Raw genomic sequence first — 20,001 nt, forward strand, 5'->3', positions numbered from 1 at the left:
TGAGAGAATAAACAATACAAAAAGACATTGGAGCTCTGAATAAAAATAGCAAAACAAAATACAGAAAACTAGCAAATAATAGGAGGCAGTAGGAAAGAGGAAAGAGAGAGTGAGCCAGGGATCAGTCTGATGAAAAGATAGCATATACCTGTGTGACATACCACTGTGAAACCCCTATGAACAATTAACATGCACTTTTAAAAAGTGAATGACAGGAGCGTAAAATGAGTGGGCCCTAGTGGGAGAGGTGGGAGGGAGAGCAGAGAGGGTGAAGACACCAAAGGGGGTCGAAGTACAATGAAGGTTGTTGAGATTGTTTGGGAAAGGGGGTGGTGAGTCTGATTGGAGTACATTGAATGCGTATATGGGCCTGTCACATGGGCCAGTCTACAACTAATTATTGCTAATAAAAATGGGGGGGGAAATGAATGGATAAGCAAAAATACCTAAGTTGCAAAAATCAACAATGGTGATATTTCAGGCATCACCCAGTCTAAATGGAAGTTTTCATTTTACTCTTAAAAGATTGTCCTAAGTAACTAATTTTAGGATGTTACAAAACAACTTGATTTGGTTAATGCTTAAATAACTTTGAGGAAGAAACCAATAGACTGAAGACTAGCATGACCTTTATTCCACTGGCTATTTGTATGCAAGATTTTTCCATTGATCGAAGACTGAGTGTCTCCTCTGTTACTGGCAGCACCAATTTATCTTTCTCTCTTCATATCTCCCTTTCCTTGCAACAATAGAATTCTTTTTTCAGTCTCAATCCCCAGCATTTGCTATGGTCATAACTTGGTATGTTTAAATTTTTATGTTTTTGACATAACAAATATTATCTCTGGCCACTTGAATTGCACCAACAAGCTTAGTTTCTTTAAGGAAAAAAATCAAGTTGGGCTTCTCTCTATGTTTATAGGATCTCTGCAGCTGGGTTGTGCAGTTTTGGTTGGCAGTGCCTCTCAAATCACATAGCACAGGTCTTATTCATGGCTACTGTGAACCTTTGCCTATGGTCCTTTGCTCTGGAGATGATGTGAGCACTGGATACCCCATGTCTTAAATGTGAAAGAGGAAAAATCCCAAGTGATTATCTCCTCTTATCTGTTCCTCACATAATGCAATAATTGCTAGGTGTTGCCTATGATTTGTCATTTTTATATCACTGATGTTGAATGTCATATTGCTCACTTTCAGCATGACTTCTCCTTTAAAACATTCTTCTCAATGTTGACTCTTATGAGCTGAGCAGTTTATCACTTAATGGATCTGGAAGCAGTGTTATAACCCAGTGGATACCAGCTGAAAATTCAGGTAATTGGATTTTGTTCTTTACCACAACAGGGAGGATCTGCTGTCTGGTCAGTCACCATCAGTCTTAATGGAAGAACTAGTACAGAAAGAAGGCCAGTGTACTGAACAGTTATCTAAAGATTTAGACAGGTGAAATCTAGACAGGTGAATCAGATCATTATGGGGAAATAGACAAAAGTTAAAAAGAGTGAGAGGGGCTGAGAAGGTAGCTCAGTGGTAGAGTGCTTGCCTTGCATGCCTGAGGCCCTGGGTTCGATTCCTCAGCACCCCATAAGCAAAAAGCTGGAAGTGACGCTGTGGCTCAAGTGGTAGAGTGCTAGCCTTGAGCTGAAGAGCTGAGGGCCAGTGCCCAGGCCCAGAGTTCAGGCCCCTTGACTGGACGCAAAATCAAAAAACAAAACAAAAAGAATGAGAGTAGAGCCGGACACCAGTGGCTCATGCCTGTAATCCTAGCTACTCAGGAGGCTGAGATCTGAGGATGGAGGGTCAAAGCCAGCCCAGGCAGGAAAGTCTGTGAAACTCTTATCTCCACCTGAAATCCAGAAGTGGTGTTTGTCTCACGTGGTAGAGCAATTGCCTTGAACTGAAGAGCTGAGGGATAGCACCCAGGCCCAGAGTTCAAGCCCCATGACCGACCAAAAAAAAAGAGAGTAGAGTTCAGGTAACTGCATGGAGCTTTCAAGCCTGGTAGGAGTAGTGACTTCATATATCATTAAATATGTAGGCTTTAGGACAGCCACTCTAGATGACTTCACATTTTCTGATGCCTTACTATTTTTCTGTTAAAGTTTCTTACATTTTTACCGTGGACCCATTCCCATTATATGCTATCACTATCACTATCAACATCTTTTAAATTTCTTACAGGGATGGGGGCATGCCTTACACATATGCACAACCAGTGATCTCATGTAAACTTATTGGGGAAAAGATGGAAACAATGAAGTAAGGATTCTCTTAATTTCTACCTGGTCCAACATTTGACTTTCCCTTCTAGTTAGAATTAGCCAGTTCTGGAAGTAGAAGTGTAGCTCAAGTGGTAGAACCCCAGCCTTGAGCAAAAAAAGCCAAATGAGAGCATGAGGCTCTGAGTTCAAGCCCCAGTGAAATAGATAATAAATAAATAGAAGAGAATAGACAATCTCTGCTCTAAATTCCCATCTATTTTGATGTAGATCTAATCCTTTCTCTATTTCTCAAGTAATTCACTTCTGAAAATTTCCTATTTCTCTTCAGATATTGTTCTTGTATGAATCACTCTAAAAATGAAACACTCTCGCTCAGAAAAAGATAATAATACATTGGTGATTTAGAATGTAAATATCAATTTAGGATATTGAATTATAATGATGGGCAACAAGTTAGCTTTTAAGTATCTGGACATGGATTTGGGGCTAATAGTAAGAAGACATTTAGAGTTAGGTCTGGGGTAACAATGGAATATTGAAGGTCTTTTGATGGATTTTGTTTCTTGTATTCTAGAAGGAGTACTTCTCTATATGACAATGAAAAACTACAGTGCTGTCAGCGAGTTTATTCTTCTTGGACTGTCTACTGACCCCTACATTCAGCCTCTACTGTTTGTGTTCTTTCTTCTGATATATCTCCTCACTCTGATGGGGAATTTCCTGATGCTGCTGGTGATCACAGCCGATTCGTATCTCCACACACCCATGTACTTCTTCTTGAGACAACTGTCCTTCCTGGACCTCTGCCACTCATCTGTCACAACTCCTAAGATGCTGGAGAATCTCCTTTCTGAAAGGAAAACCATCTTTGTGGAGAGCTGCTTGGCTCAGGCCTTCTTTGTGTTTGCCACTGGTGGCACAGAGGCCTGTCTGCTGGCTGCCATGGCCTATGACCGCTATGTAGCTATCAGTTCCCCTCTGCTCTATAGTCAGGTGATGAGTAACCAGCTCTGTGTTGGGTTGGTATGGGTCTCCTGGGTCCTGGCTTTTGTGGATGCTCTCATCAATATCCTCCTGGCTATCAATTTAGACTTTTGTGAGGACCATATTATTCCCCACTTCAGCTGTGAGCTGTCTTCTCTCTTCCTTCTATCTTGTTCCGATACCTCGATCAACTTCACACTCCTGCTCTGCTCTTCTGTCTTGCATTTCTTTGGAACCCTTGTTATGATAGTTTCTTCCTATGCCCGCATTGTCTCTACCATCCTGAGGGTCAGCTCCGTCACAGGCAGAAGCAAGGCCTTCTCCACCTGTTCCTCCCACCTCAGTACTGTGATCTTGTTCTATGGATCAGGTTTCATCAGCTACCTTTTACCATCTTCAGGCTCTGCTCTGGAAATGTTCTTCTCTTTGCAGTACAGTGTGATCATTCCCATGCTGAACCCCCTCATTTATAGCTTGAAGAACAAGGAAGTGAAGGTAGCTGTGGGGAGGAGAGTCAGAAAATATTTTCATTTGCTTCTGTAACAGACACAAAAGTGATCAGATATTAGACTTTGAAAGGTTTTGGTTGTCCATGTTGAGTGATACTCCTGGAAACCTGAAGACTTTTCTTTTTTTGGAAAGGTTTGTGAAAAGGACAGAGAACTCTTAAGATGACCAGTCTTTTTTTGGGGGGGTCTGGTCGTGGGGCCTGAACTCTGGGCATGGGCGCTGTCCCTCAGCTCTTCAGCTCAAGGCTAGCGCTCTACCACTTGAGCCACAGCACCACTTCTGGCTTTTTTCTTTTTGCTTATGTGGTGCTGAGGAATTGAACCCAGGGCCTCATGCATGCAAAGCAAGCACTCTACCACTGAGCCAACTTCCCAGCCCGAACTGTTACATTCTTTGTTTTTTTTGGGGGGGAGTCCGATCGTGGGGCCTGAACTCTGGGCCTGGGTGCTGTCCCTCAGCAAGATGACCAATCTTATTCAGAGTTGGAAAAATCAATCAGTTAACACTTTTATCCAGAGGATCATTAATGAATATCTATTGGTCACTCACTAATATTTTACACTTTTTTCCCTAATAATTATACCATAAATTCTTATGGTAACTGATTCTCTCAGATTCATATGGTAATCAAGAAGGAAGGGTGTTTTTGAAATTAAGATAGGCTAAATCTTCTGTCCCTTTCTCCTGACATTGTGTTACAGCAAGGAGTGAAATCAAGACTTCAGTGAGGTTATTCAGAACCTTCCTCTAAGAAACTCAAATAGCAAACAAACACAAGAAAGAAAGCAAGTTCTTGGAACAGACTGTAAGCCCTCAAGAATTCAGAACTGTAGCTGTCATAGGTTTAATAACAGCAAATATGTTACATTTCTTAAGCTTAAGCCAAGAAGAACACTTAAAGCTCTTGTGACAGAAAGATGCCCCCCTCTGAATCTCTGGAACCTGTACATATCCTACGTTAAATGGCAAAAGGAATTGAGAAGATGGAATTAAAGTTATGAAATAGGAAGGGTATCATGAGTTATCCAGGTCAGTCTAATTATATGAATCTTTAAAAACCATGAACACTCTCCAAGTATAGGCACGAAGAGGGGTCATGATAGTACAAGCATAGGGAACATTCAATGCCCATTGCTGACTTTTCTGATAGAGGGAGCCATGAACCAGTACTGTGGACAGCTGCTAGAAGCTGAGGACCTCACTAGCCATGAACCAGCCAATAAGAACTTCAGGGAAGCTCATAGAATTCATGACACTCAGCTCTGACAACACCCTGAAGTAGCCTGGAAATGAAGCTTGCTGACACGTTGCTTCTTGGCTTGTGTAATATAGAATTTGAAAACAGATGAGCCCATCTAGACTCTGATCTAAGGAACCGTGACGTAACACATTTCTATCATTGTAAACTACTAAGTTTGTGGTAATTTGTTGTGGCAGCAATAGCAAATTAATATAGTACTTTGTTACCTTCTAAAATCCTACCACGAGTCCATGGAATAAATTCAGTTGTCAGTTCTTCTCTACTGCTGAGGAAATGAGATGTGAGATGACAGTACGCCCATCTTATGCTTCATAACAAGAAGGTGGAGCTGGAACTCAGCTGGAGTAGTCCAACTGAACTGAACTATGTTGACAGTTATTGAGCTACTGCTCCTTTCCATAATTATATACTACCCAAGTCAGTTGCTTACAACCAAAGATGGTAACTGAGCCTAAAATGACTATCAAAGGTGAATTGTAGACTAACAGAACTTCAATGAAATGCATAGCATTTTGAATAAGACACTACTTACTTACTTATTGTTGCATAATGTTATTACCTTTACGCATATCCACATATCCACAGTCTTTTCTCTTATAGTAAGAGGCAACCCAAAGGGGGCTTTTGCTGAACTCTGAATTAAAAGTCCCCAGAACTTCCTATCTGTGCCCTTTGATCCAAGCGATTCTCTGCTGCAGTCCCTTTGTAACTGCCTTGGGCTCCAGTAGAGAGGATTCAGTGAAACACTGCTAGTGTGGAAGATAACACCTCAAACAAGCATTGCTTTCTTATTATCTTAAAGAAAACAGTAAACATCTCAGAAGGTCACCTTGTTCCTCTTCAGTTCCAGTAGTAAAGTGATGACAAAGACTTTGTGCTCTAGGGACAAAGAATGAGATAAAGGTCAACAGGGTAATTTGGGACTGTTTGAACAATACATACTTTTCTCACTCACTGCCCCTATTTCTCTATTCTATCTGAAGCCAATCTTTGTACCCCTGAAGATGGCTGAAGATGTATTGAAGTGTTGTCTTCCCTTGGCTGCCATATGATAAATCTCCTTTTCTGCCTTTTACCTCATTTCTTTATTTGGCAAATGAGGACAAGTGGTTAGACCTAACTTGGGGCCCTGGACTTTAAGGCCTGGGGTCTAAAAACTCAGTTTTATTATCTTATTTGCTATTTTTAAAAATCAGTATTCAAGTGCCTACTTATATTAGTCTTTGTATTCCAAGCAGTCTTTTTTTTTTTTTTTTTTACTGTGGTTTGCTCATTGTTACTTACCGTATCTTTGGCTATCCAATATATTTGGTCTTTTATATAGTCACACATAATATATTTTCTTCAAACATTAAGGTGTTTTAACCATCTTGGTAAAGGTCTTCACTTTTAAATAGTTGTTCATAAACTAATTTGATATTTTGTTTTTACGTTTAGGTGTAATGATTTGGGTTTGTAATTGGTGAGATAGAGGTCTAACTGCATTAGATTATAATGTATAGCAACTTACATTATTTTTTTCTAACTGAATTAAAATAGTAATTAAGTCACACATTAAATTCTGAGATAAATTTTAGTGATTTATTTTTTTTTGTTGGTTGTGGAGCTTGAACTCTGGGCCTAGGCGCTGTCCCTCAGCTCTTTAAGGCAAGCACCCTACCCCTTGAGCCACAGTACCACTTCCAGTTTTCTGAGTGGTTAATTAGAGATAAGAGTCTTATGGAGTTTCCTGCCTGGGCTGACTTTGAACCTCGATCCTCAGATCTCAGCCTGCAGAGTAGCTAGGATTACAGGCGTGAGCCACTGATGCATGGCAACTTCTGTGATTTTTTTATCTCTTCATAACAAAATGCCATACCATATTATTTTTTTTGAAATTTGATAAGAAACATCTCCTTCCACATTATCCCTCCCATACACTATCACTATTATTCTTTCTCATCTTCTATGTGATCTTAAACATATTTCTTTTTTATTTATTTTTTTATTGTGGAAATACTGTACAGAGGGTTACAATTACAGGGGCAAGATAATGAGTACATTTCTTATCAAGCATTGTAGCCTCCTCTTTTGTTTCCCCTTCCCATCCCTTCCCATCCTCCCCCCCTCCCGTCCCCCCACCCAATCCTTCTCCCCTCCTCACCCCCCCCCACCAAAGTTGTAAAGTTCGTTTTTGACATAACGACTTGTACATCTCATTGTTGCAATAGGTCCACCTGTATCCCTATTTAAATGATTTGTTTTTCCCCTTCCCCTCCACAAATTATACCGACATGAAATACAGTGAAAGCAGGGGTTATACTGTGGGGGAGGGACATACAAAGCAACAAAGAAATAATCTTATAAATGTGTCAGAAACAATCGCATGAAAGAAAAAAACATTTGAATGCATATCTTAGGTTAAACATCTTTCATTCTACTACAAAAAAAAATGTTTTGTTGTGTGCCAGTACTGTTTGAACTCAGGGCTTTGAGCTCTCACTTTGCTTTTTCTTATCAAAGCTGGTGTTCTATCACTTGAGTCCCACCTCCACTTAAGGCGTTTTGTTAGTTAACTGGAGATAAGAGTCTCTCAGATTTGCTTGCCCAAGCTGACTTCTTTGATTCTTAGATCCCAAGAACTGCTCTGAGATTTGGCAGTCTCACCAAGTATGTATCCAAAGGAGTGAAAACAACTCAAAAGGGACATTTGTACTCACATATTTGTTGCAGCACTAATAATAGCCTAAATATGGAATCAATTAATTGTCCACCAACAGATAAATGGATTGAAAATATAAAACAAATACACAATGAAACCCTGCCATTTATGGTAATCTTGTGAACTTGGAAGTCTCTGTATTAAGTGAAGTAAGTCAATCACAGAGGGACAAAAAACTACATGACCTTATTCATATGTGGAATCCAAAAAGAGTTGACTTCATAGAAGTAGAGATGGCAAAGTGGTTAGCAGAATCTGGAGGGTAGGAAGGAAGGAAGGATGGGAAAGTAACTGTAAGGTCTGCACAGGGACACCTCTCTACCTCTTAGCTAAGTTTCCACCCAGTGTCTGTTACCTAGGTAACTGGCAGACCTGGAAGCAGTCACCTTCCCCTCCTGCTAGGTCACATCCTGGGCCACCTCTGACATCCATGCCTCCCATCTGACCTTAGGAGGGTCCCAGACTCTGAGGTCACATCTAGATCCAATGTGGCCACACCTTTTCCCCACCTGGCTACACCTCTTCCTGTCCCTGGCCTAGATAAGTCCTGGCCCAGGGGTGGGCCGCCCCTTCCTTTTTCAGCCAAGCCTCTCCACCATGCACTGTGGGGACAGTAGTTCAGTAAATAAACTTCTTTTCCTGCCTGAATAGTGCATGGTATTCTCTTCATCAGCTACCTAATGAAACTTACCTATTTAATATACCTTACAATAACAACTAAGAAGAATAAGTTCTTCATTGTTGGCAATAACAAATTGTTCATAATAGCTACATAGAGGATTTGAGTGGATTTGTCATATATGATAAATGTTTGAGTTGTCTTGACTTCATCATAATGTATACATAGAAGTATCAAAAATCAGGGCTGGAAAGATTGGCTAAGTGGTAGAGCTCTTGCCTTGCATGCCTGAGACCCTGGGTTTGATTCCTTAGCACCACATAAGCAAAAAGAAAAAAGCCAGAAGTGGCGCTGTGGCTCAAGTGGCAGAGCGCTAGCCTTGAGCTGAAGAGCTGAGGGACAGCGCCCAGGCCCAGAGTTCAGGCCCCATGACTGGATCCCCCCCCCCAAAAAAAAAGAAGTTTCAAAAATCATACTTGCCTAATAAATATATACAATGACTAGATTTCAATTAAAGACCAAATAAAATTTCACAAAAAACCCTGAGTTAATGAGTTGAAAACTTGGCCTCAGGCTATGCCTCCAAGGAATACCAGGCCTCAATAATGCTCTCCTGGGATCCAATTCAGCTGCCCTCCCATTGGTTATTTAAGCTGACTGACTTACCTGGTTGGACTAGAGAATGGTAGGTTTTGATGATATTCTCAGGTACTTAGGATGGTTTGGGAACTAGTTGTAAAACGGGAGTGAATGTGTGGCTGGGCATTTTGACTCCTTAGTTTATATTGGCTCTTTTCAAAGGAGTAAGTCTGAGTTTAGAAATAGTTTTGAAGTTGTGTGTGTGTGTGTGTGTGTGTGTGTGTGTGTGTGTGCGCGCGCGCGCATGCGTGTACACTGTATTGAGAGTCTGGGTGCTCTCCTTTAGCTTTTTTTTTTCTCTGTCTCTCTCAAGGCTGAATCATATCTTTACCTCTGGCTTTTGGGTGGTTAATTGGAGATAATAGTCTCATGGACTTTTCTTCTGATGCTGGTTTTGAATGGTGATACTCAGATCTCTGCCTCCTGAGTAGCTAGGATTACAGGTGTGAACCACCAGTACCTGGCTTCTGAGCATTTCTTTTGACAGCAGAGATTATTGGAATGTCAGTCTATGTTCTTTATATTCAAAAAACATTCCCAGAAAGAGAAAGAAAATTGTTCCCATATTTAGATAGTTGTGAATAGACTTCCAGAAGTCAGACCTGTTTGCCTATCAAGGTAGGTACCTGGGCCATGATTGCTCAATCTGCAGAAGACAGAACAAGGTACAATCCCTGAATACTCCTGGCTAGTTCTCTGAGTAGCTTATTTGTCCTTCTTCCCTCTTGCTGCTTTGGCACAGTCCTTTCTTTCTCTTTGGGACTTCTAATCACCTAATTTACTTTACTCACAGCAAACTCTCACCCCTCTTCTTGTTCCTTACCTGCAGCTCATTTCTGTGTCCTTGTTTCTCTATAGAAACAAGGTAGAAACACTGAATTTAGAGTGGTGAACAAGTCAAAAATACAGGTCTTGGCTGTTAAGTACTGTTAAGCATTGTTTATAAATTATTCTCAGAATTTTGCAGAGTATTGTTGTAAAATTAGTGAAATGAAAAAAAAAACCCAGGAAGGTTAAGTTACAAGTTGAAGTAGGAGTTTCCAGTCTTTCCTCAAGCCCAGTTTCATTCCCTCTCCTTCTCCTTCATCGCCAGAGCCCACCACGGTATCTCCTGAAAATCCATTGGAGATCAGAAGATCACCTCTAAAAGCTGTGCTGTAGAGAATAATGGTATGGAAAATAAATCTTAACAGCCTTGTTCCATATATCTAAATCCAACACCTCAACTCTGTGGGATCCAGAGAGGTCTGTTTATTTGTTTGGTTTTTAATTTGTGCCTGTACTGGAGCTGGAACTCAAGGCTTTGTGCTCTTGCTGGCTTATTCCACACAAGTGTGGTGCTCTATCAGTTGAGCCATTCCTTCACTTCTGACTTTTTGCTGGTTAATTGGTGGTAGCAGTCTCTCAGATTGGTCTGCTCTGGCTGGCTTCAAACTGGGATCCTTATGTCTCAGCCTCCTGATTAGCTAGTGTTAGGGGGTGAGCCATCACTACCCAGCTGAGTTGTTCACTCTGTTTTAATAACACCTCTCATCTTTGTCTATGTTGTGTCCATATCTGGCACGTGTGTAAAGATAGAGCAAAAGACAAGACACAGACAATTTCAGGACCAAATTTCACGATGGACTTTGTTTCTCACACCATTCTCCTAATTTCCTTGTGCTTTTTAATGAAGTAGATAATGTCCTTTAGAGTGACCCCTTGGGTGCTTCTACCAAGAGCAGCAAAGTTCTGGACCTTGATCTCTTCTATTTGTTTCTTTCTTCAACTAAAACTTGTGGAGTATCTCCTATGAGTCAGTGGGCTCTTTTGTGCCTCATGCTGGGATGATTTGTTTTAAGAAATCCTTTGGACATTTTCCAGTAAGCTCTCTCTCTCTCTATATGTGTGTGTGTGTGTGTGTGTGTGTATACTAAACTCAGGTTTTTCTACCCTTCTTAGACTTTTATTTTATATTTTGTTTGTGTAGTCTGCAGAAATGAATTCTAAATATTAGTGTATTTTCAAGCATTAGAAGAAAGAAAAAGACATGATATTTCTCTAGAGGTACTTTTGTTTCCTGGGGCCCTTTTAAATTTTCCTTCCACATCTCTGATAGTTCCTTCTTTCATTTTCATATCTTCCTTCATACTTAGAGCAAAAACACATATATCTTTGTGAGACTGGTTTATTTCACTGAATATGATGATTTTTAGTTTTGTCCATTTTCCTGCAAAGTGATGTAATTTCATTCTTTTTCACATCTGAATAAAATTATTTTGAGTATATACTAAATTTTCTGGCTTCATTCATGTATTGAGGAGTACCTAGGCTGATTTAATAATTTTGCTGTTGTGAATTGTGCTGTCATAAACATGAATGTGCCGGTATCTCAATAATAAGTTGACTGATTCTTTTGTATATACTCAGAAATAGTATAGTTGGGCCATATGGATATTATGTTTTAGTTTCTCTTTTTTCTTTTTTTGCCAGTATTGTGCTTGAACTCAAGGGCTTTGCACTCTTACTTGGCTTACTTGCTTATGGCTTGATACATATCTCCAGCCCATGTTTTATCTGGTTAATTGGAGATGAACTCTCATAACTTTTTCTGTCTGAGCTGGCTTTGAACCTTGATCTTCAGGTGTCAGCTTTCTTTTTTTTGCAATTTTATTTTATTTTATTTTTTTATTGTGAAAATACTGTACAGAGGGGTTACAATTACATGGGCAAGATAATGAGTACATTGCTTATCAAGCATTGTAGCCTCCTCCTTTGTTTCCCCTTTCCATCCCTTTCCATCCCCTCCCCCCCCCCCCCAGGTGTCAGCTTTCTGAGTAGGCAGTGTTATAGACGTGAGCCACCAGTGCATGGCTTTATTATTGTTGTTGTTGTTGTTGTTAGTGCTGGTTGTCTGGCTTAAACTCAGGCTCTGGGCCATGTCTTAGAGCTTACTTGGTCAAGATCAGTGCTTTACCTTTTGAGCCAGAGCTCCACCTCTGGATTTTTGGTGGTTAATTGGAGATGATAAGAGTCCCATAGACTTTCCAGCCCAGAACAGTTTTGGACCATGATCCTCAGATCTCAACCTACTGAGTAGCTAGGATTACATGCACCAACCACCAGTACCCAGGTACTGGCTCTATTTTTAAAGTTTTTTTTAAAGGAACTCCATACTGATTTCCAAAGTAGGTAGACCAGTTTACATCCTCACCAGCAGTGTATAAAAGTTTCTTTACCCTCTGCCTCATATCCTCAGCAGTATTTCCTGAGTTTTGTTTTATTTGGCAATAGCCATTCTGACTGGGATGAATGGAATTTCAGCATTATTTTGATTGGCAATTCCTTTATGGCTAAGGATATTTTCACATTTTTATTGGCCATTTGAACTTCTTTATTTGAAAAGGTGGATTACTGGTATGTACTGCCAGTCTCGGGAATATGATCAAAGTATATTCTTTTTCTTTCTTTCTTTTCTTTTTTTTGGTCATGGGGCTTGAACTCTGGGCTTGGGCGCTGTCCCTGCTCTCTTCAGCTCAAGGCGAGCACTCTCCCCCTTGACCCACAGCGCCACTTCCCGTTTTCTAGTGGTTCATTAGAGATAAGAGTCTCACGGACTTTCCTGCCTGGGCTGGCTTTGCACCATGATCCTCAGACCTCAGCCTCCTGAGCAGCTAAGATGACAGATGAGAGCCACTGGTGCCTGGCGATCAAAGTATATTCTATAGATGTATGAAAAGAAAATGTCATAGTGTAACCCACTGCTCTCACAACTATGTAAACTAATCAGTGTCAAGGGGAAAGGAGAATTGCTTTGAACATGTGTCTGAGAACCAAATGAAGCCAGTCTGAATGTGTGAAGTTCATCTGTCCTTATATTGATTGGATTATTTGGTCTGTTAGAGCTTAACTTTTTGAGTTACTTAATACTCTGGGTTACTTAATTCCTTATTCGGAGACTATCTGGCAAAGGTTTTTCTCCCATACTGTAGGTTGTCTCTTCATTCTAGAAATTGTTTCCTTTGCTGTGCATAAGCTTTCAAATTTGATGTAACCCCATTTGTTAATTCTTGCTATTATTTCCTGAGCTATTGGAATCCATTTCAGAAAGTCACTGTGTCTTTGAGTGTTTTCCCTATGCTTTTCTCTAGCTGTTTCAAAGTTTCAAGCCTTTACATTAAGGTCTTTGCCCATTTTGGACTGATTTTTATACAGTTTCCCAGTGCTACTTGTTGAAAAGGCTGTCTTTTTTTTTTTTTTTCCAATGTATGTTTTTCATACTTTTGTGGAGAATCAGATGGCTGAAGATTATGGGCTTATTTCTGTATCTTCTATCTTGTGTTTTTGGTCTCTGTGTCTGTTTTGTGCCAGTAACATGGACATGTAGTATATTTTAAAAGCAGGTATTATGATATCTCCAACATTGTTCTTTTCCATCAATAGCACTCTGGATTTTTTTTTCTATTTCCATGTGTATTTTGAGATTAGTTTTTCTATTGCTGTGAAGATGTCATTGGAAGTTTGATGAGAACTACACTGAATCTGTGTATTACTTTGGGCCATTTTAGCAGTATTAATTCTGTTGACCCATAAACATAGGAAGCATTTACATCTTCTATAATTTATTTCTTCAATGTCTTATGGTTTGTTAAATAGATTTGTTGTTGTTGTTGTTGTTGTTTGTTGTGGGGCTTAAACTCTGGGCCTGGGTGCTGTCCCTAAGCTCTTCAGCTCAAGGCACATACTTGAGCCACAGCATCACTTCCAGTTTTCTGGTGGTTTATTGGAGATAAGAGTCTCATGGTCTTTCTTGCCCAGTCTGGCTTTGAACTGCCATCCTCAGATCTCAGCCTCCTGAGTAGCTAGGATTACAGGCGTGAGCCACCAGCACCCGGCTAAATAGATATTATTTTATGCCATTATTATTGGTATTGCTTTCTGGACTTCTGTTTCAGAGAGCTTGTTGTTGATGTGTACAAAGGCTACTGATTTTTGTGTGCTCACTTTGTATTTTGCTACTTTCCTGGAACTGTTTATCAGATCTGAGAGTATTTTCGTAGTGTCTTTTAGGCCTATTAAGTATAAGGTCACATCATTTCCTTTTTTTTTTTTTATTGTAAAGATACTATACAGAGGGTTACAGTCACATGAGTAAGGTAATAAGTACACTTCCTATTGAGCATTGTTACCCCCTCCATTGTTTTCCCCCTACCATCCCTTCCTTCCCTACCTTCCCTGAGGTTCTTTTTTTTTTTTTTTGATTGTGATTAAGTGATTACATAATTTCCTGAATTTCACAGTCTTGTGGAATAATGATGCTCATTTAAAGTTACAAGTTCATTCTAACTTTCCTGGAGCAAATTGTCTATCACAATCTATAACATATATCGGTGTATACATGTTATACACCATACATGTGATCAGCAGCATGGGGATATTTAGTAGTGGTTCGACCAGATGAGTGGGAGTTCTTTGTTTCTTAAGTCCTGTTAGTTTTGTCATATCACCTAACATTTTGGATTTAGCATCCACTTATCAGGGAGACCATGTACCGTTTGTCTCTTTGCTCTTGGCTTACCTCGCTCAACATGATTCCTTCTAGCTCCATCCATTTCCCTGCAAATGCCATTATTTTGTCATTTCTAATGGCTGCATAATATTCCATTGTGTATAGATACCACAATTTTTGGATCCATTCATCTGTGGTGGGGCATCTGGGTTGTTTCCATATCCTAGCTATTGTGAACAGTGCTGCAATAAACATGGAGGTGCACGTGTCCTTGTATATTGGTTCCTGTTGTTCAGGGTAGATGCCTAGAAGTGGTATGACTGGGTTGTAAGGGAGGTCAATCTTTAGCTTTCTAAGGACCCTCCAGACTGCTTTCCAAAGTGGTTGTATAAGTGTACATTCCCACCAGCAGTGTAATAGGGTTCCTCTTTCTCACATCCCCTCCACCATTTGTCGTTGGCTGATTTGGGTCACATCATTTTCAAACAAGATCATTTTGTTCTTCCTTTCTTATTTATTTCTTTTATATTTCTTTCTCTTAGTGCTGTGGCTAAATTTTCAGGCACTATGAAAAACAGTGAACACTTTTCTTATTATGCATTGGGGAGAAAATGCTTTCACAATTCAGTAAAATATTGGCTACTGGTTTGTCATATTTTGCCTTTATTATGTTGAAATATTCCTACTTTCTTCAGAACTTTTAAGGAACAATGGATTTTTGTCAAAGGCTTTTCTGTTTCCATTGAAATGATAATGTGATTTTTTTGTTGTTGTTGGTCAGGGGGCTTGAACTCTGGACTGGGTGCTGTCTCTGCTCTTCAGCTCAAGGCGAGCCCTCTACCACTTGAGCCATGGTGCTACTTCTGGTTTTCTAGTGCTTTATCGGAGATAAGAGTCTCATGGACTTTCCTGCCTGGGCTGGCTTTGAACCACGATCCTCAGATCTCAGCTTCCTGAATAGCTAGGATTACAGGCGTGAGCCACTGGCACACAGCTGATAATATGATTTTTGTTCTTGATTCTATTTATGTGTTGTGTTATATTTATTAGCCACTATTGACCTATCCTTGCCTCCCTGATGTGAAATCAAGTTGAATATGGTGTATAATCTTTTTACTGTATTGTTGAACTTGGTTTGCATGGATTTTATTGAGAATTTTTGCATCCATATTCAGTGAGAAATTTGTTTACTGTTTTCTTCTTTGTGTAGGTCTTTAACAAACACCTTAGTTATGGTCAACACTTATACCAAGTATAAACACAACCAAAGATTTTTTTAAATCTGTTTCCATCCCTAGCTTTCTTCCTTGTCTAGCCAACTACTCTTACAGCAGTGACTCTTGAGAAGAATTCAGAATTTCAGCCTCTTGAAGCCATGAAACGAAAATTTTCATTCTTCATCTATATCAGACATGCCTTCAGTTCTCTTCAGAAGAACATTACCTAAAATAAAACAAGAAAACCCCAGCAGCCTGTGGCAATATGGGGCAGAGGGCTGATCTAATGACAGTCGAGTCACTTAAAATACCAAAGTTGTTTGTGGTGTCTGGATCAACAGTCAATGAACTTTGGATCCCATGGCCATCAGGAAATACTGTGTTTGAAGAAGAGAAATAAGGCACTGAGTATTTGGGCATATAAGAAGAAGTTTCATGTTTCTTTCTTTTATTCTAAGGGAAAGTCCCCTGTGTAGCTATGAGAAACTTCAGTGCCAACTCTGAGTTCATCCTCCTTGGCCTGACTACTGATGCCCAGGTTCAGACTCTACTCTTTATGCTGTTCCTTGTTATTTATGTCCTGACCTTGACAGGGAACTTCACCATGCTACTGGTGATGCTGACTGATACTCATCTTCATTCACCCATGTACTTCTTCCTTGGTCACCTCTCTTTGCTAGATCTTTTGTATTCATCAGTCACTGTGCCCACAATGCTGGACAACCTCATGTCAAAGACAAAGTCAATCTCCATGGGAGGATGTTTTGCCCAGGCCTTCTTTGTGTTTGTCAGTGGGGGCACCGAGGCCTGCTTACTTGCAGTCATGGCCTATGACCGCTATGCTGCCATTTGCCACCCTCTGCTCTATGGCCAGATAATGAGCAGTCGGCTCTGCAGGGGACTTGTCGGGGGCTCCTGGGGCCTGGCATTCCTGGATGCCTTCATCAATACCCTTCCAGCTGTAAATTTGGAGTTCTGTGAGTACAGAACTATTCACCACTACACCTGTGAGCTTCCTTCTCTCTTCCTCCTCTCCTGCTCTGATATCTCTGTCAATATCACTATCATGCTCTGGTCTTTTGTCATCCATGCCTTCGGAACTTTTCTCCTGATTTTATCTTCCTACGGTTGCATTGTTTCCACCATCCTGAGCATCAGCTCCACCACAGGCAGAAAGAAGGCCTTCTCCACCTGCTCCTCTCACCTCACTGTAGTGATTCTGTATTTCGGTGCATCATGCTTACGCTATCTCATGCCAGCCTCAGGGTCCCCCTGGGAGTTAATCTTCTCTTTGCAGTACACAGTGATCACTCCCATGCTGAATCCCCTTATATACAGTCTGAAGAACAAAGAGGTGAAGACAGCTGTAAGAAACATGTTTAGAAAACATTTCCAGCATCGGCAGTAGTTAATCTTAGACACAAGATAAAGAAACAACTTGAAAAAAAAACTGGTTATGATGCAGTGTGTTAAAACCCAAATAACACTAAGTCTGATGCTCTTTGAAAATATTGTTTTGCTTGGTTGCTTTGCTCTCAAAGTCAAAGCATTGACTCTTTCAAGAAATTAAAACATGTTGATTTATTATATACTTAGTGGACATTTCTTGGTTTGCTGCCCCAGTGCTTGCTTCTAATAATAAGACCCGTTTCATTTGGCAAAGGACCACTGTCTCATTTTATTTGTAGTGGTGGCTCTGACAATTATAGTGTCCTATCCTCTACTCTAGAAGGAGTGATCATGGGACTTGGTGCACTGACCATTGTTTTACATTTCCTTTCAACAGAGACTGTTCCAGGGGGTGGTTCATTAATTGCAAAACTGTCACATTCCCTCCTTTCCCTTGCAACTACCCCCTTTGTGAGTTGTTTTTGCTGTTCTTTCTATTAAGAGGTCTGTTTTCCCACCTGCTGAATCTGCGCTAGCCTTGTGGCTTGCTTTGACCTGTAATGCCAGCTCCAAGTCTCAGGTGGCCTTCCACATTTTACTTCTTTTAGAGTCACGCCTCTGTCATCAGAACAAGCTAAGGCTAGTCTAAGGTAGATAAGAAACTAACCTAGATAATTCCTTAGGCAAAATCAAAGTTCAGCAAAACAAAAAATCTGGAAGCTGGTGCTGAAGGGGTTGGGTAGGGTCAGGGGGAACGGAGTAGACAAATGAAGAGGAGGAGAATGCAGACAAATATCCAATGTCTATCCTACAAAATTGAGAAGAATGAGGGAATGGGTAGGGGAGGGATGGGTGAGAATGTTGAAAGGGCTGACATTGATCCAGATATATTAATAAACTGATTTGTTAAGTAACAACTCCTTTGTACCACTACTTACATATAAGAAGAAGAAGAAGAAAATATCCCGTGAGAAAAAGAACACCTCAACCTACTGACAGCTGATGCCCACATGTAAGAGCCCAGTGTGCTTCCTGCCTTCCCCAGGGATGATTGCCATAGCACAGAGCCACTCAGCCAAAATGAGAACTGCCCAGACAGGTTGCAGATTCATGACTAGTAACAAATGCCTCTTCGCTCAAGCTACTGGTATATGCATTTGTTCTTTGCTCAAAATTACTGTGTGTGTATATGTGTATGAGTGTGTGTATGTGTGTGTGTGTGTGTACTGATTAAAAAAATGAACTCATAAACCAAAGTAGGCCAATATTACTTTTCCTTTAGGGAAGTTGTATATTAGCCAGTAACAAACAAAAGGCGAAGGTAATTGAAAATGAGACAATCTGGAAGCACGGTCCTGAGACAGTCCATTAGGTTCTATACTGAGATCACAACTAGTTAGATTATTTTCTTACTCAGAGTAAAATTTTTCAATAGGAAAATGATTATAAGCATTTTTAAAATTAAGCAGCTGTTCAAAGGGATTTCAATTCAACATGTCAATTTATAAGTATAATAATTCTTGATCAGTGTCATCCCTTCCATCAGTCTCCACATCTCTTCCAACCCCATCCATCCTCCCAAGTTACCCCAAGTTACCTGGTTGCATTTTCACATATGTGCATTGAATATTATGACTGCATTTGCCCTCTACTCCTTTCTTCAAACACAATGTGATGATCCCCCACAAAAAGAATATAAGATGTAAAATTAGAAACAGAATAAAATTATTGATTATTAAGAATAGGGCCAAACTTGAAAGGCAGGAGCTTCCTGTAGAGAAAAAAAAACTCCAGGCTAGTCATTAAAAGGAATTCCAAAGATAAAGGCATGAAGTAAACACCAGGTTACTGGAATTCGGTAAATAACAGTGAAATGCAGCCAGAAGACCTGGAAGGTGGCTTGATTTGGGGGTGTGATAAGAAACTTGGAATGAATGGATCAAGAAAATGTGGTATATATACACAATGGAATTCTATGCCTCCATCAGAAAGAATGACATTGCCTCATTTGTTAGGAAATGGAAAGACTTGGAAAAAAAATTATAATAAGTGAAGTAAGCCAGGCCCAAAGAAACTTAGGTCCCATGGTTTCCCTTATTTGCAATAACTAGTATATGTCTGAGTCAAGCAGAAAAGGTCAGATAAGGTGATGTTAGGGAAATGAACCCTAAGATATGTATTCAAATGTTTCTTTCTTTCAGGTGATTGTTTCTAACACATTTATAAGATGATTTCTATGTTGCTTTGTATGTCCCTCCCCCATGGTATAACCCCTGCTTTTACTGTATTTCAGGTTGGTATAATTTGTGGAGGGGAAGGGAAAAAACAAATTGTTTAAATAGGGATACAGGTGGATCCATCGCAACAATGAGATGTACAAATTGTTACGTGGAAAAATGAACTTTACAACTTTGGTGGTGCGGGGGAGGAGGATTGGGTGGGGGAGGTGGGGGGAGGATGTGAAGGGATGGGAAGGGGAAACAAAGGAGGAGGCTACAATGCTTGATAAGAAATGTACTCATTATCTTGCCCATGTAATTGTAACCCCTCTGTACAGTATTTTCACAATAAAAATATATATATTAAAAAAGAAACCTGGAATGTGGTTTTTGCTTCAAGGACTTATTACTTTGCTTATATAGACCATAATTGCTATATCACTAACTTGCTTCTTTGATGGGAAGATTTGGGATAAGGACTTTGCCTTGTGACTTATTGCCTTGGCTATAACTTTGCCTTGTGACTTATGGCCTTGGTTATTTAAATGACTGGAATTATAATAGCCATTTTGTAATCACTAACTGCTAGCTCTGCTTCTGGAACTTGCTTCTTTGCTGATTGTGAAGCTACTACTGACCACCTACCTGTGAGTCTTCCCCCCTCTCCCCCAATGGATCTTTCCTTTAAGTACTCTGAGCCATTTGACTTTATTACTGTTCTCACTGTCTTAGTATTGTGAAGGGCAGTT

At 40.1% G+C, this 20,001-nt stretch overlaps 2 protein-coding genes across 2 annotated transcripts; both read left to right on the forward strand.

Annotated features, from left to right (window-relative positions):
- Positions 1–2,816: 2,816 nt before the first annotated feature.
- Positions 2,817–3,752, forward strand: LOC122106184 (olfactory receptor 8S1-like). The gene has a single exon (XM_042677486.1). It carries the CDS (start codon positions 2,817–2,819, stop codon positions 3,750–3,752), a length of 936 nt encoding a protein of 311 aa, XP_042533420.1.
- A 12,370-nt stretch (positions 3,753–16,122) lies between these two features.
- On the forward strand, positions 16,123–17,052 carry LOC122106363 (olfactory receptor 8S1-like). The gene has a single exon (XM_042677747.1). The coding sequence runs from the start codon at positions 16,123–16,125 to the stop codon at positions 17,050–17,052; it is 930 nt and encodes a 309-aa protein (XP_042533681.1).
- The last annotated feature ends 2,949 nt before the right edge of the window (positions 17,053–20,001 follow it).

The sequence above is a fragment of the Dipodomys spectabilis genome, unplaced genomic scaffold, assembly GCF_019054845.1.
Source record: "Dipodomys spectabilis isolate Male_0828 unplaced genomic scaffold, ASM1905484v1 ptg000039l, whole genome shotgun sequence".
Taxonomy (NCBI): domain Eukaryota; kingdom Metazoa; phylum Chordata; class Mammalia; order Rodentia; family Heteromyidae; genus Dipodomys; species Dipodomys spectabilis.